The sequence below is a fragment of the Sus scrofa genome, chromosome 6 (assembly GCF_054392235.1).
Source record: "Sus scrofa isolate SSC_HxYL_T2T_F1_AM1 chromosome 6, Sscrofa_HxYL_maternal_Yorkshire_Landrace_v2.0, whole genome shotgun sequence".
Lineage (NCBI taxonomy): Eukaryota > Metazoa > Chordata > Mammalia > Artiodactyla > Suidae > Sus > Sus scrofa.
The window spans coordinates 79,060,106-79,084,281 of record NC_139388.1 but is presented as its reverse complement, the minus strand read 5'-3'; the positions used below and the strand labels follow the sequence as shown (position 1 = coordinate 79,084,281).

General features: G+C 49.5%; 1 protein-coding gene across 50 annotated transcripts in view; it reads right to left on the bottom strand.

The window, feature by feature from the left end:
- The window catches only part of FHAD1 (forkhead associated phosphopeptide binding domain 1), a 132,943-nt gene that overhangs the window by 81,370 nt on the left and 27,397 nt on the right, over positions 1-24,176 (bottom strand). For all 50 annotated transcript variants that reach the window (XR_014807085.1, XR_014807084.1, XR_014807099.1 and 47 more), the window contains 3 exons: positions 17,138-17,408; positions 7,308-7,417; positions 3,315-3,551 (listed from right to left, as the gene is read on the bottom strand). Coding sequence is in view for 26 of the 50 variants with exons in the window: in XM_021097597.2 (XP_020953256.2) it covers positions 3,315-3,551; positions 7,308-7,417; positions 17,138-17,408 (618 nt within the window). In the remaining 24 variants the exon portion in view is untranslated. The remainder of the gene's footprint in view (positions 1-3,314; positions 3,552-7,307; positions 7,418-17,137; positions 17,409-24,176) is intronic.

Here is a 24,176-nt window from a genome sequence, read left to right as displayed (position 1 = left end):
GATGCCCACTTAAAATAGGATTCCAGATAATGAATAATGTTTTAGTGTGTGTCCCATGCAGTATTGGGAACATACATGATTAAAAAAAGCTAAAATTCAAATTTAACTAGGTGTCCTTGTTTTATCTGGCAACCCTACCCTAAGAGAGTTCTGGAACATTGGGTCATTCAAATACCGCTTCCACTAATTTTGCCATGTCTCTTTGCTTATCCCACTGTAATTTCTTAGCGTTCTTCTTCGAAGCAGCTCACTTTTTAGACTTAAAAGCATGTATTAAATAAAAAATAACTGGTATAAGAGTAAATCGAGACCTATTATCTTCAACAAAAAAATAATGAAAAAGAGGAAATGCAGGAATCTCTGTTCGCCGTCAGACCAGGTTGCAGGCATTGCATAAAAAAGACTGCGGGGAGGGGGCGGGCATGCTGGGAAACTGGGGTAAGGGCGCCGGGGTGGGGTGGGGGGTTGGGAGGTGGACCTTGCCACCAGATGGCGCTCACGGCCTTTGGTCTTGGCTCCTGTTCCTGACAATCTTGTCACTATGACACTGGTAGGATGAACTGAAGCGTCAAGGTTGCACAAGTTTTTCTGGCTTGTTTCATGCACCATCATGGTTCAGAGATTATGGCCTTTGGGAAAGTTACACTTTTGTCCCTGGGGCATAGGAGACATGGGCGAGGTGGACTATCCTAGAAGTTTGGGGGGAGGTATGAGGGGGGAGAACACAGGCCACTCTGCTCCCTATTCTCCCCACGTCTATATACTTTTGCATATTTGGCCTTTGGAAACTTCGAGTGAAAAAAACAACCCTTTCAGCTCTTACTGTTCTCTGTGGGGGAAATACAACTTTCCCTCAAAAGGCACTTGGTTTTATTTGCATGATATCAGAGGCAGAACACAGAGAGACAAACTTCCAGAAGGGCTGGGAAAACCTACTTTTCCCCCTAAAGACTCCAGTGCTCTGGAGAGATTAAAAAATATTTCCAAGTGTTGCGTGTTAGGATGTTGGATTGCCAGAATAACTCCAGCCTTCAAACCTTACTTACTTGCGCTGCCAAAATAAATATCCATGTTGTCTGCAAGCGGCATACATCCCAAGATGTTCAAATGTCTGTTATGCAGCGTGATAAAATGAGCACTGAATCATAAGAAAGTTCGTAGTGCTAGGAGGAGTGATTGTTTCAAGATAAATAATTTGGCTTCTAATTAGCACAGGCGTACAAGAGCATGTGGAGGTAAGACTTTTCTAGTGACGTTGCAGCGGATCGAAGATCTGTGAGAGCAAACCGTTATGGACACACTTGCAGGGACCAGGGAGAACATGTAATCAGAACAATAAATCAACCGGCCAGGTGGCTCATACATCTGGTTGAATGTTCTGGAGGCAGCAGAATATTTCAGAAACTAAACTGAGTTCCTACTGTGGCTCAGTGGGTTAAGAACCCGACACAGTGTCTGTGAGGATGTGGGTTCGATCCCGGGCCTTGCTCAGTGGGTTAAGGATCTAGTGTTGCTGTGACTCTGGTGTAGGCCCCCAGGAGCAGCTCCGATTTGACCCCGAGCCTGGGAATGTCCATGTGCTGCAGGTCAACCATAAAAAAGAAGAAAATAGGAGAAGAAAGAAAAAACCAAAATGTTAGTGGATAAAACTGTATTTGAGTTCAAACCCAGGCAGCCTCTGCTGCAGAGGTGCCTTGTTATAAAATATCCCCAATCGGCTGTAAGCGAAGACCCAGTGGAAGGGGAGGCAACAGAGCCACCAATCAGTGCATTTATGTATTTATTTATTTGCTTTTTAGGGCCACACCTGTGGCATATGGAGGTTCCCAGGCTAGGGGTTGAATCAGAGCTGCAGCTGCCGACCTACACCACAGCCACAGCAACACCAGATCCGAGCTTAGTCTGCAACCTACATTGCAGCTTACAGCAACGCCGGATCCTTAACCCACTGAGTGAGGCCAGGGATTGAACCTGCATCCTCATGGGTGCTAGTCGGGTTTGTTAACTGCTGAGCCACAACAGGAATGCCAGTGTAATTATTTCCAGATAATTTATTTTATTTTATTTTATTTTTTTGCTTTTTAGGGTCTCACCTGCAGCATACGTTGGTTTCCAGACTAGGGGTCAAATCAGAGCTGCAGCTGCCAGCCTATGCCACAGCCACAGCAACTCGGGATCCAAGCCTTGTCTGTGACCCACACCACAGCTCACGGCAACGCCAGATCCTTAACCCACTGAGCGAGGCCAGGGATCGAACCTGCATCCTCATGGATACTAGCCGGGTTCTTAACCCATTGAGCCACAATGGGAACACCAGCCAACTTCTTTTTCATCAACTTTGGTGAGATAAAATTTATGTATGAGCTCAATGGCCAATTTTAAAGTAGTTCTTTCAAAAAATTATTTTTGGATCTAGTTTCAAGAGAAAGGAACTTGACGGGTAAAATCTAGGCATTCTGGGAGGAGAACTTTTGTACCAGCAGCTGCCTTCAGGGTGTGATAAAGGCCTCGGTGTTTGGAACGCTGAGGGATCCTTCTCCCGGTCTCCAGCTCCCTGGCTGGGGGCGGGTGAGTGTGAGGGGTGGTTACCGGAGCCTTAGAATTGGGTGAAAATATGAAGTGGGCATGAGAGCATAGGCTCTGCAAGGAGGTAGAGCTGAACTCAAATTGCACCGCCGCCCTCTCACTTCCTGTGCAAATGTAACAACTTCCTGGGTGTCTCTGAGCCTGCCTCAGTCTCCTCCTCTGTCAAATGATATGTGTCAGAGGACTGAGCTTTAAATAAGCTGATGCAGGGTTCCCGCTGTGGCTCAGAGGGGTTAAAAGCCTGACTAGTGTCCATGAGGACTCGGGTTCCATCCCTGGCCTTGCTCAGTGGGTTAAGGATCCAGTACTGCTGTGAGCTGTGGTGAAGGTTTTGCAGGTGTGGCTCAGATCCCGAGTTGCTGTGCCTATGGTGTAGGCTGGTAGCTACAGCTCTGATTCCACCCCTAGCTTGGGAACCTCCATATGCTGCAGGTGTGGCCCTAAACAGAAAAAAAAAAAAAATTAATAAATACAGTGATGCGTCTCGAGTGCCTGCCCAAGGGCCTGCACAGGGGAGGTGCTTCATCAAAGATGGTATTGTTCTTACAAGGCCAGGAACCTGCCAAGTCTCAACTCCCGGGATCTGTGCCCCTCTCCACCATGCTATGCTGATTACCCATCTCCAACTCTCTGGGGGCTCCCCTTGATGCTCCCCGGGCTCTACCTGAGAGCTGCTGCCCTGTGTCACGGCGCTGAGGCCCCCACCCACGTGTGTCTCCAAGCCCTACCTGGCTTTTCAGGCTCTGGATCTCTCGCTCCTTGGCGTCGACGTCTTCATCCAGAACCTGAAGCTTGGGCGGGATCACCCTCTCGTTCTGCCTGGAGGTGGCTGTTTCCGACAGCTTCTGACTCAGGTTGGCCACTTCGTTCTGCAGGTTTGCTATCACGGCGTCTTTGTATTTGGATTCCAGTTCAAAATCCGAGAGACGGCTGACTTCTTTTCCCAGCAGCAGAATGATTTCATCCTGGGTGGAGGCGAGATGGGAAGTTTACTACGTGCGGGTCTGGGTGCAAGGCGGACCCCGTTAAAAAAAACAGAGGAAAGGAGTTCCCATCGTGGTGCAGCGGAAATGGATCCGACTAGGAACCACGAGGTTGCGGGTTCGATCCCTGGCCTCGCTCAGTGGGTTAAGGATCTGGCGCTGCCGTAAGCTGTGCTGTAGGTCGCAGAGGCGGCTCAGATCTAATGTTGCTGTGGCTGTGGTGTAGGCCAGCAGCTGTAGCTCCGATCGGACTCCTAGCCTGGGAACCTCCATGTGCCTCGGACGTGGCCCTAAAAAGCAAAAAACAAATACACGTATATAGGAAAGATGTAGTCATTCTTTGGGGAAGGTGAGGGCAGGCAGGGAGGGAAAAGACGGATTTTCAAGGTTCTCTCTGTCCCTCGGAGAACCTCATGGAGACGAGAAGAGTTTGGTTAAAATGAGGTACCTGCACAGAGATTCCTGAAACGGTGTTGTTTACACCTCACAGGTAATGAAACTTTCCCTTTTCCCCAAATTATCCTTTCATGTTGAGAACAACCATCCCGCTTGGGAACTGTCATTGCTAGAAAGTTTATGTATAACATTTTTTTTTTTTTTTTTTTTTTTTTGTCTTTTGTCTTTTTTGTTGCTGTTGTTGTTGCTATTTCTTGGGCCGCGCCTGCGGCATATGGAGGTTCCCAGGCTAGGGGTCTAATCGGAGCTGTAGCCACCGGCCTACGCCAGAGCCACAGCAACGCGGGATCCGAGCCGCGTCTGCAACCTACACCACAGCTCACGGCAACGCCGGATCGTTAACCCACTGAGCAAGGGCAGGGACCGAACCCGCAACCTCATGGTTCCTAGTCGGATTCGTTAACCATTGCGCCACGACGGGAACTCCTATGTATAACATTTTTATTTGTAACATTCGGCCTAGCACACAGGAGGGAGGTAATTAGGAAAACAACATTCTGCCTATAATGAGGGCCATTTTTTAACTTGAAAAACGGAATATGTTCTGAAGTATGGATTTCCCCCTTTCTTCTCTTCTAGCAATTCCTGCCTCCTTTGGCTGTTCATGTAAGAAGTCTTTCCAGGTAACTGAATCTGGGAAGTAACTGAGACGGCGATGATGAGGTATTTGTGTGGGCTCACGTAAACTTTGGGCTGGAAAAACAAAATCGCCAGCAGATTATACCTCCAGGTATAATTAACCCCAGCCTCCAGCTCTCCAAAGAAAAGGGTCTACAGCCAAAGAATTCATTAGGTTTTCCAAGAAAGGAAAAAAAAAATTCCCCCCACTTTTCAGCAGAAGTCATCAATAAAATATCAGGAAAAAGTGAAGAAAAAAAATTTCCCCAGATTCATTTTCGAATGCAGCCACGGCAGTTGGTAAATGGGCAATTTCTAGGCCAGCTCCTTCCCTGGGGAGCTGCCCAGTCGGCCTCACAACCCTCCAGCTCCATGACCTGGGGAAGGACAGGGTCTTGGGCATGAGAAAGCCTGTCTGACATTGCCAACGGCTGCCAAGGGTCTGCCTTTGGGTCCCGGCAGATGCCTGTGGCAAAAATTCAGGCAACAGCATCATACAGAGTCCATGCTCCTGGCAGCTTCCCCTGTTTCAGCCAGTCATGACCAGCCAGGTGCTTATTAATTATTCCTGCAACAGATGTTCACTGAGCAGCTGCAGCAGGCAGGCCCTGGGCTGGTGCTGGGGCATGAGACGTCTGCAGAGGGTGCCTGTAGAGCTGGGGGCTCTGTCTGCCTGGTGAGGGCCCTGCACCTTCCTGGAGGGAGTGCTCCCCCTTCCGTGTGGTCTGGGTAGGACTGCCGGTCTCGTGCCCTGCTTCTTCCTGTCCCACCTCCTCGTAACCCAAGCTGGTCAATCAGAGTTTTCTCAGAGGGAGAGGATCTTGCCTCCTTTTGCATCAAAGACTTTAAATGCATGGGTCCTTTACCTGAATCTGTCCTTCCCAACATACAAAGCTGGCCTTACGTAGAAAGCCAAACTCTGAAAAATGGCGGGAAGAGATAGCAGGGCGTGTTCTGATGATGTCATTTGAGCTCCTGGATCCAGCCATGCCTGAAGCTAGAAGCCCTTTAAATTTTCCAATAAGATGAGCCAATAAATGCTTCCCTACTTAAGGTAATTTGTTTACTGTCACCTGAAGGAGGCTGGCAAGTCAGGGCATAAATGGCTCATAAATAGGAAAAATTATAAATGTGGTTGCATTATATTTCCAGTTTTAAATTGAGGTGGTTTGAAAAATGGCTACAAATACTTTGTAGTTTGGCCATCAAGCAGGGGAGTCTATTTCCCCACCCTCTAAGTCCGGGCTGGCCCCATGACTTGCTCTGGTCAACAGAAAGCTGCTGCATCATCTCCAGGCAAGGCCTTACAGGCTGTGCTGCTTCTGTTCTGGCCCTCCAGGAGCCCTGAGACCACCATGCTGTGATGAAAAAACCACATGCAGAGAGGGGCCTACCAGCCCAGGCATCCTGGCTGAGGCCCCAGATATGGGAAGGAGGCCACGGGAGACCACCAGCTTGGCCCAGCCACCAGCTGACTACGGTCATATGAGTGAGGCCAGGCGACACCAGCAAAGGAACCTTCCAGGTCAACCCATAGATTCTGGGAAATAATGAATTGCTATTTTAAACCACTAAGCTTTGGGGTGGCATGTTATACAGTGTCTGAGCCTGGCTTCCTACCTTCCTGTAGCATTTCTCAGAGTCTCCCAGGACACCTGTGTTGGAACCCCTGCCTCTGACATGAGCCCCCAGTGGTTCTGCTCCTTACACACTCAGAATTGCTGCAGACCTGGGCCCTCCCTGGTCCTTAAGGAAAGCAAGATGCTGTGGACTGCTTCTTTCAGAACAGCTTTCAGATTGTGTCTAAGCAGGTAGAAATCAGTCTGGGCCCTCACCAGGAGGGCTTGAATTCACCTGTTCTACTCACACCCCTGCTACGCTCTAAACCTCTGCGGCTCTTCAGCGAGTCTCTTTCTCTGCTCAGGCCCCCCCCACCCCGGACTTCAGTGCTCATATCTCCCTGCCAGAAACGTGTTTCCCACCATTGCTCCATCAATCAAGGTGGACTAAGCTGCTGTGTGGGAGTTAGAAGTACCCATTTTAGAAGTTATCCAGACCTAGGTTTGAATCCTAGCCTCGGTCTTTCCGCTGGGCAACCCTGAAGAAGCTACTTAACCTCTCTCAGCTTCGGCTTCCCCATCTGCAAAGTGAATGTGATAAAAATCTATCTTGAGGGAGTGCCCTTCATGGCTCAGTGGTTCACGATCGCGACTAGGATCCATGAGGATACAGGTTCCATCCCTGGCCTCACTGATTGGGTTAGGGATCCCGAGTTGCTGTGGCTGTGGTGCAAGCCGGCAGCTATAGCTCTGATTTGACCCCTAGCCTGGGAACTTCCATATGCCTCGGGTGCGGCCCTAAAAAACAGGGAAAAAAAAACTATTTCGAAGATGATGTGGATTAATGAGCTAATGATAAATGCCAAGTGCATGGGACACAGCCTAGTCCACAGCAGGTGCTCAGTACCTCGTGGGGGTAGATGCTGTTATTTAGGCTAAAATGAGCAGGTAGCAGACTTTTGGCTGAATGTCGTGGGAGTTAAGAGGTGGTTTCTTGTAAGTAGCATAAGAAGGCACTTCTAGAGACACAGAGAACAAGAGGCAGCTGCCATCCGTCGGTGGTCCGTCTTTCGGCAGTGTCCCCATCCTTCCCCAAGGCCCTCACCTTATCCTGCTGGCCCAGGTCCTCATCCATGAAAATCTCCCCGGAAGATCCTGCCCCGGGAATTTCCTCGGCCACCGACTGTCCCGACAATTCCACGGCATTGGTCCACACTAACACACAAGGTCAGCAGAGAACACAGAGGAGACTGTGAGTTTCCCCAGAGTCTTAAAGTGTAGTTATATACATTGGTGTGTGTGCAAAAAAAAATATATATGCAAAATAAAGCACATATATATATACATACATGCACAAAAAATATATAAAATAATATATATATATACACACACGTACAACTAGGCATATTTTTGGCCTCACCTGTGGCACATGGAAGTCCCCCGGGCCAGGGATCAAACTTGCGCCACAGCAGCGACTCAAGCTGTTGTAGCGGCAATGCTGGATCCTTAACCCACTGCGTCGCAGAACTCTTTAAAGAGTATTTTCAAATTAACCTTCTCATTCACACGACCTTTGTAATGAAAGCATTCCAGGTGTATTAGAGAGGCAAACAGCCACCTCGTTCCTCTTCCCCAGTGTTCACTGGGCTGATTCACTTCCAGGGGTCCCTTGCCAGACGGTGGTCTGTGCCAAGTAAGAACCAATGACCTTGGCCAGGTCGTTTACTCTCAGCCTTAGTTTCCACATATATAAGGGGGGGGGGGGAAAGACACACACGAATGGTCTCTGCTCTAAAGGGCTTTGGGGGATTAAACAGCGCACTGACGGAGAGTAGGGGTTGGCCACATCTGGCCCCCTGCCTCTTGTTGTAAATAAAGCTTTATTGCAACACAGCCACCGTCATGCATGGCTGCTTCCCAGCTACAAAGGCGGAGTTGAATCTTTGAAATGGAGACCATATGGGCCCGCAAAGCCTAAATTAGTTACTGTCTGGCTCTTTACAGGAAAAGTTTGCTGGCCCCGGATACAGAGCATTTAGCACTAAATGTTAGCTATTTTTACTGCAGTCGTAGCTTTTGAGAAAGCACGAGTGGATTTACAGGACAGAGATGGTTCTCCAGCTTTTACTTTTCCATCCGACAATATCAACACCGTTTCCTGCATCAGCACTGACAGCTCTATTGCGTTCTTTTTCATGGTAGCCTTGTGGTCCGCTGAACCAGCTGTTTTCGAAGGTGGTGAAACTTTAATGAGTGTTAATATTAACAGGGAATGAAGCGCACGCTGTCGTGTTTGTGGAAATTCATTCCATAATTTATTCATTTGTGCACTTCAGAGCCAATGATTTTCTCCCCAGGTCTCAAACGTGTTTGTGGACCCCAGATCCTCTAGCGGACACAGCCAATGGCCCATGGAGCCCGGGGAACGCATGGCCTTGCGTGGTGGATGAGCAGCACTGGCCGAGGTGCTTCCTGGGCCACTAGGAACAGAGTGGCCTGGACTCCCAACCTCCCTGTCTGTGCACCTGGACATGCTGGGGTCACAGGCAAGTCCCGCCTCTGCCTTGTAATGGGTTGGGTTTCTTATCTCCTTTTTTTCTTTTTGGCCCAGCAGCAGCTGGAGGTGGGATCTCATCACGGACGTGGGATTGACCCTGCGCTGCAGTGGGGAAAGCACCAAATTCTAACCACCAGACCCCCAGGGAGCTCCCTCTTATCTGTCCCTTAGAGGCAGTTTAACAAACCGCTCCAACAAGACTCTCTTCGCAGCTGTGCCTGTCTCTTTCCCTGCGGTGGCGGGCGTTTCCAAAGGCAGACACCTCCTGCTGGAGTGGGACCCCTCCCTGCCTAACACCTGCCATCACCTCCTGTGCTCTTTTTACATGACCTCGAAGCACCTTCCTCTGGAGCACAGCCTTCAGCCCCACTCACCTCCTGCCCACTCCCACCCCCCCACCTAACATGTAGCCCCTGCACTCCTAACCCTTCCACCCCAATGCTGTTCCCTCTTCTCGGCACTTACCAATTGTCACTCGCCTTTCAGGGGCTCAGCTTGAGTGTCACTCCCTTGTGGATACCTCCCCAATCCCCCAACTAAGTCCATACCATTATGCACTCGTGGGGCACAGGTACCTCCCCTGCCTGGTGTTGTCATGGTTACCAGCTTATGGGTGTTTTCCTCTGATGGTTTTATGCCCGTTGGTCTCCCTGACTGGTCAGTAAGCTCTATGAGATTGGGAACCAGGTCTCAGTTTTTGTCCCTCAAAATGAGTTTAATAATCCCATTGTACAGATGTGCAGACTGGGGCACAGAGGGAGAAAAACCTGTGCCCAAACTCACCCGTGAAAGGAGGTCAAGGCCCAGGGGGAACCCCGACCCATCTCGATTCATTATGCGCCGTGCTGAGAGGGAAAGGTGCTCGGGGTGGGGTCTGAGAACAGAAGCGCAGCACCTGGCCCCCTACTCACAGAGGGTGTCCACGAACGGCTGGCCAGCCACAGTGCTCACGCCAGCCCTGCCAGGCTGGCGCTATTTCTAGACCTGTTCAGACCCTGGGAACCAAGGTCAGACCGGCTGAGGCCACACATCTGGTATGAGGCAGTCAGGGTCTGAGCCAGATGATCCGGTTCCAGAACAGGACACACAACCACCTGGCAGTAAGTCTTTCACCAGTGTGGACCTGTGAGTCAGGGATTCAGGACCCGGGTTCACCCCGACAAGCTCAGCAGCAGGAAGAGGGTATGTGGGGGCTGTGTGCGGGGAGGGGCTCTCTTTCTCCTGTGGGTCCAGGGCTGGATGTGCTTGATGGAATTTTAGGGGCTGCCTGATGAAAGGGTTAAGGTGACCAACCGCTGAGAGGTTCCCAGGATGGGAGGACCCAGGCAAATGCGGACAAGTCGGTCACCCTGGGAGAGCTGAGACCCTCGAGCTCCCTGCCCATCCGCCTGGGTTTCCTACCACCGCAGGACAGGCCTGCAGCTCCGCCAGGCCAGCAGGACCCAGGGAGTCGAGTCGGCCCTGCCGAGTGCAGTGGGTGCTCTGGCCACAGCAGGAGCGCTCGCAGCAGCGCTGGGAGATGCTTGCATATTCCCTCTGAGTTCTGGGCCACGTGGGGGCAGGCCTGGGGCCCTGGCCGAGCACCAAGACCGACTCCCTCTCACTGTCCTTCCCATCCCTCCTCCCCCCTTGACTTCTGGAAGGCAGCTGCCACCAGGGGTGAAGGAGAGGAAAGTGCTGAACAGAAGGAGGGGCGGCCGGAGGGCTTCCCCGGGGATTCCGGGAGCTGTTTCAGCAGCTGCCCACCGTCCCCCTCCACCTCCCCAACTAGTCTGTGATTAGAAAACTTTAATCTGAAACTCACTTCTGCCCTCGGACCCTTTTGGATTCTGAGCAGCTGAGCCCTAGCTGACTAGAGCAGCAGCGCCTGACAGAAAAGTAATGAGGCTACAGAACGCGATTTTCAGTTTTCCAGTTGTCACATTATAAAGGTGAAAAAGAGACATGAAATTAATTTCAGTGATATATATATATATATATATTTTTTTTGGTCTTTTTGCCATTTCTTGGGCCACTCCCGCGGCATATGGAGGTTCCCAGGCTAGGGGTCTAATCGGAGCTGTAGCCACCGGCCTACGCCAGAGCCACAGCAACGCAGGATCCGAGCCGTGTCTGCGACCTACACCACAGCTCATGGTAACGCCGGATCCTTAACCCACTGAGCAAGGCCAGGGATCAAACCTGCAATCTCATGGTTCCTGGTTGGATTCGTTAACCACTGCACCACGATGGGAACTCCAGTGATATCTTTTATTTAATCCACTGTATTAAAAAATTATCATTTCGACATGTAATCACGACAACATTAAGATATTTTACCTTCCTTTTCTTTTTTCAAATCTAAAAATTAAAAAAAAAATTTGGGGTCACAGCATGCAGCAGCTTGCTGTGGGATTTCAGTTCCCACACCAGGAACTGAACCCAGGTCACGGGAAAGTGCCGAGTCTAACCAGGGAATTCCCCACATGCCTTTTCTTCTGGGTATGAAGTCTTTTTCTTTTTCTGCCTTTCTTTTTTTTTTTTTAATGGCTGCACCCATATGGAAGTTCTTGGGCCAGGGATCCTGCTGTGTAGCACAGGGAACTAGATCTAGTCACTTGTGATGGAACATGATGGAGGATAATGTGAGAAAAAGAATGTGTACATCTATGTAGGACTGGGTCACTCTGCTGTAGAAACTGACAGAAGACCGTAACTCAACCGTAGTGGAAAAAATAAAAATCATTCAAAAAACTATCTAAATAAGTAAATAGTCACCCCACCTATTTTCTGTTCTTAGTAATTCTTTTCCCCCCACCTCCCATGAGCTCTTGCCATTAAGATTCTTGGACCTGAGGTTTTATTGCCTGTGGAAAAGGAAGGGTGGTATTCGCTGGCTCAGGCTGATTTTACCCCCAGGCAAAATGATATTTTTGAGTCTGGGCGACGTCTGGAGACATTTTTGAGTGTCACAGTTAACGGGTGGTGGTGCTTTGCTACTGGCCTCTGGTGGGGAGGCGGCAGGGATGCTGCTAAACATTCTATAGTGGGCAGGACAGGTACCACACCGAAGACCTATCTGGCCGCTAATGTCCTCCTGCCAAGAATGAAAAACACCGACCTGAAATAAATAGGTCCTTGGCTTTGGGTTTCCAGACAGCCAAGACTTTTTCAAGTCTCAAGTAAGGCGACAGTCTAACAGTAAACTAATTGTGTTTGAAGAGCCCAGCTTTGCTAGTAAGAGAGGGAAGGGTTTTCTCAGAACCCTCAGAGAGAGAGGTGTTTTCTATCAGGAGCCAGCCTGGACGACTGGGGCAGAGAGTTTGCTCCAAAGCAAGAGGTAGAGAGGCCCAGAGTCGGCCAGGAAGGGACGCCCCACCACCTGGGAAGATGAAGGCCCTTCTCTGGGGACAGAGTCAGGGGAAGCAGGTGGAAGCGTGGAAACAGCTGTGGCCTGGCTATTTCCACGTCTACCTGACAAAGCCCAGGTAGACGCAAGTCCCCCTGGGCCAGACCCTCCTTCACTTCTCCCTGAGAGAAGCCCCAGGTTCCACAGGGTGCCAGAGAGACCAGTGGGGAACCCCACCGATTTCAGTGGAAAAATTAAAATGGTGGCGTCAGAAAAGAGAGAGCCCCTATACCAAAGAATGGATGTTTAAATAACTCTGTATATACTCATAAGACAGAACAGACTCATGATCCACGCACCGAAACGGATGAATCTGAGAAATATTATGCTGAGTGAAAAGAGCCTCCCCCAAAGAGCATATACTGTGTGATTCTGCTGACTTGAGATGCTAGGACGGGAGTATCTAAACCGCAGCGGGGAGAGAACTCAGAAGAGAGGTTGTCTCTGGGAGGCGGGGGCTAGAGCTGGGAGCTGACTGGGAAGGGACGTGAGGGAACCTTCCAGGGCGATGGGGATGTCCTCTGTCTTGAGAGGAACTTGGGTTTCACAGGTGGGTGCCACTGTTCAAATTCAACAAACTTGCTCAAGATCCACACCTCTCGCCATGTGGCAGCCAGTCTCCACGGTGGCCCCGTGGTTCTCACAGTCCCTCCAACACTGGACGGACTTGACATGAGTCAGCTCAGGCTGCCATCTCAAAATGCCAGAGGAGGTTTTAATGACAACAGCAAAAAGTATTTTCTCACAGCTCTGGAGCATGGAAGTCCACAATGGAGGTGCCGGCAGGGTTAGTTTCTCCTGAGGCCTCTGTCCTTGGTGGGCAGACGGCTGCCTCCTTGCTGTGTCTGCACGTGGCCTTTTCTCTGTGCATGTGAAACCCTGGTCTCTCTCTCTCTTCTTACAAGGACACCAGTCAGACTGGATTAGCACCCACCCAAATGGTAGATAATTTTAACTTAATTATCTGTTTAAATACACCATCGCCAAACATCATCACATTCTGTGGCACTAAGGTTTGGGCTTCAACATATGAATCTGGGGGGGAACACAATTCAGGCCATAATAAAGCTTACCTACGTAACCAAGGATACTGCAGGCATGACAGAGTGATGCCTGAGGTTAGATTGAAAAGGACACAGCAGTCCTTGCTCTCTAGGACTGATCTTGGCTGGAAGAGCCAGCAGCCACGTCATGAGGACACTCAAGCAGCCTTTGCAGAGGTGCATCTGGTGAAAAACTGAGGCTTCCCATCAAAAGCCGTGTGGATGAGCCACACTGGAGATGGGTCCTCCGGCCCCAGGCAAGCATCCAGAGGACCACAACTCCAGGATCATCCCCTCACACAAAACCCCGAGCCAGAACCACCCAGCTAGGCTACTCCCAAATTCCTGACCCAGAGAAACCCTGAAATAATAAATGTTTATGGTTGTTTTAGACCCTCCCATCCAGGAGTAATGTGTTACTCCAAGAATGGTGCCAAATTTAAAAAATTCTAAAATGTGAACTGGTTTGGGATGGAACAGCGGCCAGAAGCTGGAGGACTTTTGCCAAGAGCCTTGGAGAAAGCCTGGAGAGGCTGTTAGTAGAAGCCCAGTGGCATTGAGGATGTGGCGAGGGAAGGTTTCTAGGAAAGTGAGGACAATGTTGCTGGGGTTACGGGATCCTTGTTAAGTGGTGGCAGAAGGTTTCCTAACATGCTGCCTGTGGTCACGAGGAAAAGTCGAAAATGTTCCTAATGAACAGAGGGACCAGGCTAAAGAGCCACCCAGGCAAAGTGCTGGAAGGTGCTGCCTGGTTCCTTCTTCCCCTTTGCAGTGAAATGTAAGGGGGAGAGGCAGTTAATGGAAGGCCTGTTAAACCAGGAGATGATGCTTGAGCTTGAAAATTCCCTGCCTCTTCAGGTGGCAAATGAAATGCAAGACACCGGTTCTGGGCAAAGATCAAGGGCGAGTTCAGGAAAACACGGTCTAAAGCAGCAGCTGAGTGTGTGACTATAAAATCCTTTGTTAAGAACACAGGTCCAGGGCAGTGTCCCAGAGAACCATTAGGTCAACTGGGCTTCTAAGAAGCTTCTGAGGCTGTTCCTTGGCAGTCTCAGCAGAAGCCCAAGGTAGAAAGGCTGTGTTAATAAAATCTGTGGGCATGAGTTTTGCCTAATAGGATGACCCCTCAAAACCAGCACTGCCAACTCAGACTGACAGAGACCCACAAAAGTAAAAGCAGCTTCTGGACCCCCAAGCTTCTACAGGTAGGAAGCAGACTATAAAATTATGCAGCTGCAAACATGTGATACCTTTCATTAGAAAGGCAGAATGACTCGGAGGGTGGAATTTAGGGACCAGAGGGCAGAGCCAGAAGCCATGGAGAGTCATTTCTGGGCAAGAGCTGGGATGAAGCCTAATCAAGGAACTGCCAAGATTTCGCCAGCTGGATTTCAGAACTGCTTTGGGCCAGTGACTCCTGCGTGTTTCCTCTTTTCCTCCCTCTTGAATAAGAGGAGTGACGCAGCAGCCACGCCATGTCTGTCTCACCACTGTATGTTGGGTGTGTGAGGGATGGACAACTTGTCTCTTAGTTCATAGGTATTCTCTTTTCTGGAAAAAAGGACTTGATGAGCTGAATTTAAGGAATGACACCCAGGAGCCCCATCTGTACCAGGGCTTGATTTAGCATGAGATTCTGGAATTCGAGGTCGTGTGGTAGTGGGGTGAGACTTTGGGGAGGCCTTTGGAGAGAGTGGGAGAGGGTGACTCATGGAGGACCAGAAGCCAGACTGTGGTAGCCAGCCTCCAAGATGACTACCAATAATTCTTGCCTCCTAGTCTTTAGGCCCAGGTGTAGTCTTCTCCCACAGTGGAGAGGGCTGCTCTGTGTAACAACAGGGTACTGCAGCAACAACAGAGTTGGTTGTTAAGAGAGGCGTGGTCGTAAGAGAGGCTGCAGTTTCCATCTTGCTTTCCTGGACCACTGGCTCAGGAGAAGCCAGCTGCCGTGTCACAAGAACACGCGAGCATCTCTTTGGAGAGGTCCCTGTGATCTCCTGCAGACAGCTATGTGAGTGCGTCACCTTGGAAGCAGATCCTCAAGCCCCAGTCAAGCCTTCAGGTAACCACTGTCTTACAGAGCCACAGCCATCCTGCTAAAGCTGATCCCAAGTCCCTGACCCACAGAAACTGTATATGATAACACTTGTTTGGTTTTTGCTTTAGGCTAAGTTTGGGCAAAATCCGTTATGCAATGACAATAACTAATACACATTGCACCTTAATGTTACATGAGACAAAAACTGCTGAATTCTAGTTAAGGGTATATGCTAAAATATTTAGGGGAGGACTACAGACATACGCAATTTATTTTGAAATGCATCAAAAAATAAGGTGGATTGAAGGACCAGATGGACGGGTGGACAGATAGATATGTAATAAAAGAGTGTAGCAATTTTTTTCTTTTGTCTTTTTGGGGCTGCACCCATAGCATTGGAGGCTCCTAGGCTAGGGGTCAAATCAGAGCTGCAGCTGCCGGCCTACGCCATAGCCATAGCAACGTGGGATCCGAGCTGCATCTGTGACCTACACCACAGCTCATGGCAACGCCAGACCCTTAACCCACTGAGCGAGGCCAGGGATCCAACCTGCATCCTCATGGATACTGGTTAGATTCATTTCCACTGAGCTACAATGGGAACTCCAACAGAATGATAATGGTAGAACTGGCTGGGGGGCTGTTTTGTGTAAAATTCTTTTTACGTTGCTGTATGTTTGAAAGTTTTCATATTAAAGTATTGGGGGGAAATGGCTGGGTCATTTCTTACCGTGGGTGGCAGGAACATGAGCGTTCCCGAGAGGAGGAGGAGGAGGAGGATGTAAACTGTAGAAACCCGACTTGTTTGCTACTTAGTTTGTATATTTCAGAATAATAACTTACTGGAAAGGCCGAGGGAGGTGGGTGGCTAGGTGAATGGCCTTGAGTGAGACCAGGGGAGGGTATGGAGCCACTGAGAGACCTGGGGACGCACAGGGGTCTGGGGCTGGGACTCAGAGGACAGAGCATGGGATCTTCACACCAGAGGCCACAGACGGAACCTTGGAATCGTGCCAGGGACTAAGTCGATGCAGCCATTCTGCCGGTGAGGCTGAGGGCATGTGACAGGCAAGAAGTCTGCTCCCCAAATGCCAGGAGGGCTTCCAGGGGAGGGGGGGGAACCCTGACAGCTGTGTGACCCCAAAGTGACCAGGCTGTGAGTGACAGTCACCAAGATAACCAGCCTTAAATCTGACAGCAGAGCACTAGATTAGATTAGATTAGATTAGATTAGATTAGATTAGATGGAACATCTCACCTCTGGAGAAGTAATTTTCTCCATAAGCCTCTGCCTCTCCCAACCTATTGAGTGGTAATATAATATTTAAAAACCTCCTAAGGCAAGAGGGATTTTAGTTACCAACATTTCTGTACATCTGAGTTAAAGTATATAAATTTAGCTTCTGATACACATTCATATGCATGTACGTACACACACACACAGACACACACATACACTCACCCACCCCGGCGGCACTGATGTGTGCAGACGGGCAGAGCACAAAGTCTGGAGGGTGATGAGGGTGACAGTTGGTCTTTTACTGTTTTCTTACTTCTTGCTAAGCCCCAAATTTTCACAACTGATCATGTTCTACTTTTTTTTTTTTTTTTTTTTTTTTTTTTTTCTAGGGCTGCACCCTCGGCATATGGAGGTTCCCAGGCTAAGGGTTGAATCCGGGCTGTAGCCGCTGGCCTACACCACAGCTACAGCAACGCCAGATCCTCAACCCACTGAGTGAGGCCAGGGATCAAACTCGCATCCTCATGGATGCTAACAGGGTTCATTAACCACCGAGCCACAACGGGAACTCCACGTTCTACTTCAGAATGGAGAAAACAAGCAAGACCCAAGATCCATCCTCAGGGTTAAAGCCCATCCCCCAGCCGCTGGGGATGCGCCCACAAATACCTTGGTTGATGATGGGAACCCCGTGGGTGGGGCCATCCATCACAAAGGAGAACATCTTCCCGCCGGCGCTCACAGGCCGCTTGTGGGAGGCAGGTGGGACCATGGTGGGCCTGGGGAAGCCCTGGGACCAGCTCCTCTGCACTGGCGCTGGCCGGATGCCCGGGTGGAAAGGGATCTGTGATGGCAGGGGTGACTGGTTCGGCTGGTGTGTGGCCCGAGGTGGCTGTGGCCTTGACCAGGGTGCTGGGCCCCTCACCCATGGGAAGGAAACCTGCGGGGACAGACAAGAGGGTCAGGGGAGGTTACGGGGTGCTGGGGTGGTCTCTACCCTTCTGTCTCTGTGACACAATTGCTGCCCTAGGTTAAGTGGAGAAGTCACTTCCTCCAGGAAGCGCTCCCAGACTACCCCCAAGGTTGGGATGGCGGTCCCCACTATGGGTTGCATTGCACACCATCAGATCACTATTTGTCGGCTGCAGCCTTCATGCCAGGCACCCTGCCAGGAGATTTGCAGGTATTACTTCATTTAAGACACCTGACACTCCAAGATGAGGCTGAGGCTAGCAAGACCCAGTGACTTCACCCAGATTGCAGATTTGGAAGTGAACTGCTGAGCTCGTAGAATGTGATCTCTAGGAAAATAAGAGCTTTTTGTCTATCTGGCTCACCGCTGTATCCTCAGCATCTAGAATAAACCCCTGGCACACAGAGAGGAGGCCCCCAAATACTGGTTGAACAAATGAATGAACAAATCTCAGATCTGAGCCCAGCTCTCCAGGACCCTGAGGCCTTTCTTCCCATCCACGCTGAGTGTCTCCGGCACCGTTACTCCACTGTCCCCCAGAGCCAAGACCTTTGGGATAGCAGGCAGCCCCACGTGGTCCATTGACCTATGACCCTCAACATCCGCCACATCTGATTCCTGGCAGATCTTCCACCAATATCTCTGGAGGGAACCCGTCACCATCTGACCCCGTGGAAGATGCTTGTAGCTACTTTCAATGGAGGACATGGGAATCCACCTAAACCGGGAGGTGCTGACGCCTGGCTCTGTCTTGGCTTAACGCTGCCTTGGTGGTGGTTTCTCCCCGCGGCTCGCGGTTAAACCATGATGTCCTGCGTGCTACTGTTTCGTGTATTTTACTCATCTATTCCCAACAGCCCTGCAGGGGAGAGCCCTCCTTATGGCTGGTTTCCAAAGGATGCTTGGAGAGGTTAAGGAATTCAGCAACCTCAGGTGGTGGTGGAGAGGGTGGTGGGACGGGGCGTGATGCGCGCCTTCCCTCCCTCTGTCTCAGCCTCCCTCCTCTCTCCTCTCTCGGCCTCTCTCTCCCCTCTTCCCTCAGTGTCTTGGTAGAAAAGACATACTTCTCAAGCAAGAGGCTAAGTTCAAAGACGTGCCACCTGTGAGGTCACGTAACTCTTTCTGCAGATCGGAGACGCAGAATGAGGAACAGGGCAGGACACTTCCAAAACAGGAGCACTGGCAGAAAGAACTTCCTATAACTCCAGTTGGATTTTTTTTTTTTTTTTTTTTTTTTTTTTTTTTTTTTTTTTGTCTTTTGTCCTTTCAGGGCTGCGCCCATGGCACATGGAGATTCCCAGGTTAGGGGTAAAATTGGAGCTGTAGCTGCCGGCCTACACTTACAGCCACAGCAACACCAGATCCGAGCCAAGTCTGCGACCTACACCACAGCTCATGGCAACACCAGATCCTGAACCCACTGAGCAAGACCAGGGATCGAACCCGCAACCTCAGGGTTCCTAGTCAGATTTGTTTCTGCTGCGCCATGACGGGAACTCCCCAGTTGGATTTTTTTATTCAAGAGGAAAGCTCTCCACTCACTTAGGCTCCCGAACCAGTCTTTTAGCTACAGTCTTTCCCAGCCAAGTCAAGAATCTGGTGCATTCCCCCAAAGACTCTTTTTTTGGAGTCGGTGAGAATGGTTTAGGGAACTCAAACTCCAATTGCCTGGGGACACCCAGCCCAGCATTTATCATGACACTGGCTCAGTTTAAATCTGTTCCAAGAACAGACTTGGCAGAGTTCCAGAAATCTGTCCTCTTCTGTTGTAGGTTTCTCACCACTGTTGATGTCTCAGTCTCCACCTAATCTCTCTTCCTTTCTTTCCTTCCTGCTCCTGCCTTACGCTAACTTTTCCAACCATCCCATCCCTTCCCTTCCCCTCCTCTGGGGCTGTCTTGCCTCGATCGTTCCTATAACCTTTCCCCAGCAATTTAATAAAGATTTATTGAATGAATGGGCTGAAGGTGGGAAGGGGTAGAATTCGAATGTGTTTTACCCCAGCCTGGTAGAAAACTAATCTAGAGACCACGAAGAGTGGTGGAGGGATTCCTTTTAGTGTTGGGACCCTCAGGTAAACATGCCTCATTGCCCACTAACTTTCCCCCACTAAAGGGAGTGGTCATATCTCCTGCCTCCAGTGCTCCACTACTGTAGTGGACAGGCCAAAACCCACTCAGCACTTTAGAAATTCTAGGAATCTCCTTCCTAGTTGGCCAGCCCATTGTGGTGGGTGGGGCTGAGCAATCAGCCAATCACATTCTCTGGTCATAACAATTGGTTCAGCCTGGGGCATATGATCCAATCAGAGCCAAGGAGACCCAAGAAGCCTTGGCTGGACACCCAGATCTGGTGGGACCTGGTGGGACTTGAGAATGCAGCCAGCATGAAGGGGTGGAGCCCAGACCTGGAGAGAGGGAAGCTGTTTATTTATTTCTAAAGTTGTGGTAAATAACATGCAACATAAACACAACATATCTTAGCTGTTTTTAGGTATACAGTGCTAAGTATATTCACATAGCTCTGCGATGATCTCCAGAGCTTCTTTGTCTTGCAAAACTGAAACTCTAGTCCCATTAAACCACAACTCCCCACATCCCCTCTCCCCCAGCCCTGGTGACCGATGTCCTATGTCTATGACTTTGACCACTCTAAGTACCAAGTACCTCAAATAAGTGAATCATCACACAAGTACTTGTCTTTCTGGGGCTAGTGTATTTCATTTAGTATAAGTCCTCATATCCATTCTGTGATATGTCAGAATTCCCTTCTTTTTAAAAAAAAATTAAAGTCTTACTGACATACAGCTGATTTACAAGGTTGTGACCATTTCTGCTGCACAACAGAGTGACTCAGTTGTATGTATACACACATCCATTCTTTTTGGTAGGATATTGGGTAGAGTTCCCTGTGCTATACAGCAAGGCCCTGTTGGTCAATCATACCATATACCACAGTGTACACATGCCAATCCCAAAGAATACCCTTCTTTTTTAAGGCTAAATAATATTCCATTGTATGTACAGACTGCATTTTATCCATTCTGCATCATGGACACTTAGGTTGTTTCTGCTTCTTGGCTACAGGGACTACGCTGCCATGAACATGGACGTGGAAATAGAGAAGACGGTATTGAGCCCTGGCTCTGGTGGCTCCTGAAGTGCTCTGTCCTAGAGGCCAGCTAGAGCTGGTTTCTGTTGCTTGCAGCACACAAAGCCCTGACGATGGCGCCTCTGGGCCAAGGTGCCAAAGATGTGTAACGTCAGCAGAGATTCCAATCTGCTCTTTGGGTTCAAACATTTAAAAATAAAGTTTTAGGGGTTTTTTAAATCTAAAGTTGTTGATTAGAGGGTGGCTTTAGTTGGAGGGTTAATGCTGCTTTTCTCTAGTTTGCAGGCTTGCTCTATTACAGGCAAGCTCAAAGTTTTCTCAGAAATTGCTGCTGGTAACTATAAGGAAACAGGCAGGGGGGAAAAGCAAACTAAGAAAAAGAAAAGCCATTAAAAGCCAGCTCTGGGCTGTACAGGGAGTGTGGGGTCAAGGTCGGTTATCAACAAATCTGTTTCTAGAAACTTCAGTTTAAAAATACATGTGAATGCCTTTTTCTTTCTTTCTGTTTGCTGACCATATGGTATGTTGCATGGTTACTTTTGAGGGACCATATGTTATATTCCTGATTTCTTCCGCACTGCCTTTAAAATAGCAGGTTGTCAACCACCTGGATTAACCACAACCACACCTGCTGCGGAATCTGTATCAGCTTGAACAAACACCAGTCAATGATTTACTCAAGAAATCACTACCCATTTTTTTTTGGATTACCTACTTGTTCTTTGTGTTCTCTTGAATATCTGCTTCTAGCCCTGTAAAGAGTACAGGTTAAATGGGAGGCCCTAAACAAACAAACAAACAAAATCAAGGACTTCCCTCGTGGCCTATAGCATAACTACCTGGCCTTGTCTCTCCACCGACTCTGGTTCGATCCCTAGCCCTGGAACTTTCATATGCCATGGGTGTGGCTACATGTTAAAAAAATCAAGGTAGTGGAGTTCCCGTCGTGGCTGAGAGGTTAACGAATCCAAGTACCATCCATGAGGTTGTGGGTTTGATCCCTGGCCTCGCTCAGTGGGTTAAGGATCTGGCGTTGCCATGAGCTGTGGTGTAGGTTGCAGATGTGGCTCAGATCCCGTGTTGCTGTGGCTCTGGTGTAGCCGGTGGCTACAGCTCTGATTGGACCCCTAGCCTGGGAACCTCCATATGCTACAGGTACGGCCCTAAAAAGACCAAAAAAAAAAAAAAAAAAAAATCAGGTAGCTTGTGCATAGAGTGTCTGTAGGACACATGGATTCTGCCAGGAAGCCGTGGAGCCTGTGGACGAAGTGGCGAAGCAGACCTTGCCCTTGGAGAGCTTGTCACCTGCTCTGCCATTTGTACGTAATTACTGACAATACCACAGTTATGAGCCACCACGTAGAGAAAGCACAGATGTGCCAGAGACTGTGCCGGGCACTCAATGTATGTGGGTTCATCTAATCGCCAGGATGACCTCAGGGAGGCATTTTTACTCCTCGCTTTGTGGATTAAGAGCCCGAAGCTCAGAGAGGTTTAGGTGACTTGCCCAAGGTCTCAAAGCCAGGAAGTGGTGACACTGTTTGACTCCAATACCTGTACTCTTAGGGCTGCTAGGTTATCTGATGTCATGGTTTATACCTGCTTTCCATACTCACGAAAGGATCTTAGATGACTGGTGAATGAACAGTAGGAGATTTCCGAGTTAAATAAGGAAAAGGAGCGTTAGGCGGTGTGAAAACCGGTAAGGTGTCGCACGGGCTCCTTAGAAACGGGATTTTCTAGGAACACCGATGACTGTCTTGTGGAACCGTTATTCACACGGTACATGCCGTGTTCTGGAAGCAGCTCAGAGGTCCCCAGCCTCCATCCAAGAAGGCCTGTGGGATGTTCACTGCGGTCCCAGAGGAGCGCTGGGCCAGTGGGCCCCCGCCCGTGAGAGCCGATTGTTAAATGTCTGGGAATTCTGCCCACTGGTTGGTCAACACAGCCATTAATAAAAATTACCTTACAGAAACTTACAGTTAACTTATATACCAGAAACAAAGGGTGATAACTCAAAACTCACCTCTTCCTAATTATTTTATTGCATTTTATGATTACCTATGTTCTCGAGGTTGTTTCACTCTACTGTGTGTGTGTGTGTCTATTGGAAATGCCACCAGGCATCTTTTGCCATCTCTGTATTCGGTGGTGTGCACTGGGAACTTGAAATTGACCATGGAGAAATCAGGAAATGCCATCAGTCAGAGCCTGATTTTTAGAACCTCTTATAAATAAGCTTAATAAGAGGTGTTCATATGGAGCTTGATTTTGTGGTTGATTGCTGACACTGAAGAAGGTGATGGAGAAACTGTTAGGGAGGCATATTATATAAAAAAAAAGCATCTCACGTCTCAGCCTAATTACATCATGCGTAGCACAGAACATGCTTCGCACTGCTAGGAAAAGCCTCTCAGGGACTTGGGAGAGCTGGTTTTTAATCCTGGCTCTGGCTCTATGTGACTGGTGTATATCACCCTTCGGAAATCGCTGAAACTCTTGGGCATCAGTTTATAATGACAGGCGTGGTCCCAGGGAGGGACCTCTCTAAAAAAAGCTGAAGCGGGAAAGGGGACCTGTGCAGAGGCTGGAAACTGAAGCTCAGAGAGGTAAAGTCGGTTGCAGTTGGCATTTGAATGGGGGTCCATCAAACTCCAAAACCCTTGCTGTCTCCACTGTGTTCTGCAGAGCCTCCCCATCGAAGCAGTGAGCATCAAGGAATGCGGGCCGACAGAGGGCGCTCTTCTCCCTGGGCAGGACCTCGTGACCTTTCGAGTAGGACCAAGGACAGTATCCAGAAGGTGGACTGGGAACAGGGCAGAGCAGGCTAAAGGGAAGGCCAGACACAGGCAATTATGGGGGTGGGGGCTGCTGCCAAGAAGCTGTCAACCCCTTCACGAAACAACTTGACGCTTCAGTTGTGGTGTCTGGCTTCCTTTCTTCTTTCTGGCCATCTCCACAAGTTTTGCATATTTCAGAGAGAAAGAGAAGTTTCTTTTGTTTTGTTTTGTTTTTTGCCTTTTTATGGCCATACCTGCAGCATATGGAAGTTCCTGGGCTAGAAGCTGAACCAGAGCTGCAGCTGCTGGCCTACACCACAGCCACAGCAACACCAGATCCGAGCCACAACTGTGACCTGCACCACAGCTTGTGGCAATGTTGGATCCTTAACCCACTGAGTGGGGCTGGGATCGAACCCACATCCTCACGGACACTATGTCGGGTTCTTAACTTGCTGAGCCACAACAGGAACTCCAGGACACCATTTATCCACTTGGGGCTGCTTTATAAAATCACCACCACTGTGACTAGGATGGCTTGTGTCTACACCTCCTTTCTGAGAATTCCGAAAGCACAAATAAAAGCAACAATAAATCCCACAGTGTGGCAGGCAGAGCCGACTTGTGACTTCAATGTCCCTCGCCTGGTGCCAGGGCAGAGACTCTATGGTATTACTGAACCATGGCCTCAAGGCACTGCATGAAGCCCTGCAGGTTATGTCCTGCACAACGCCAGGGGGCGCCACCTGGTCAGCAATGTGAATGGTGACCCTGGAGCTGTGCAACAGGGCAGCCCGAGGTAATACTTTGGCCAAAGAGCTATGATTTACTCGTGGGCACATCC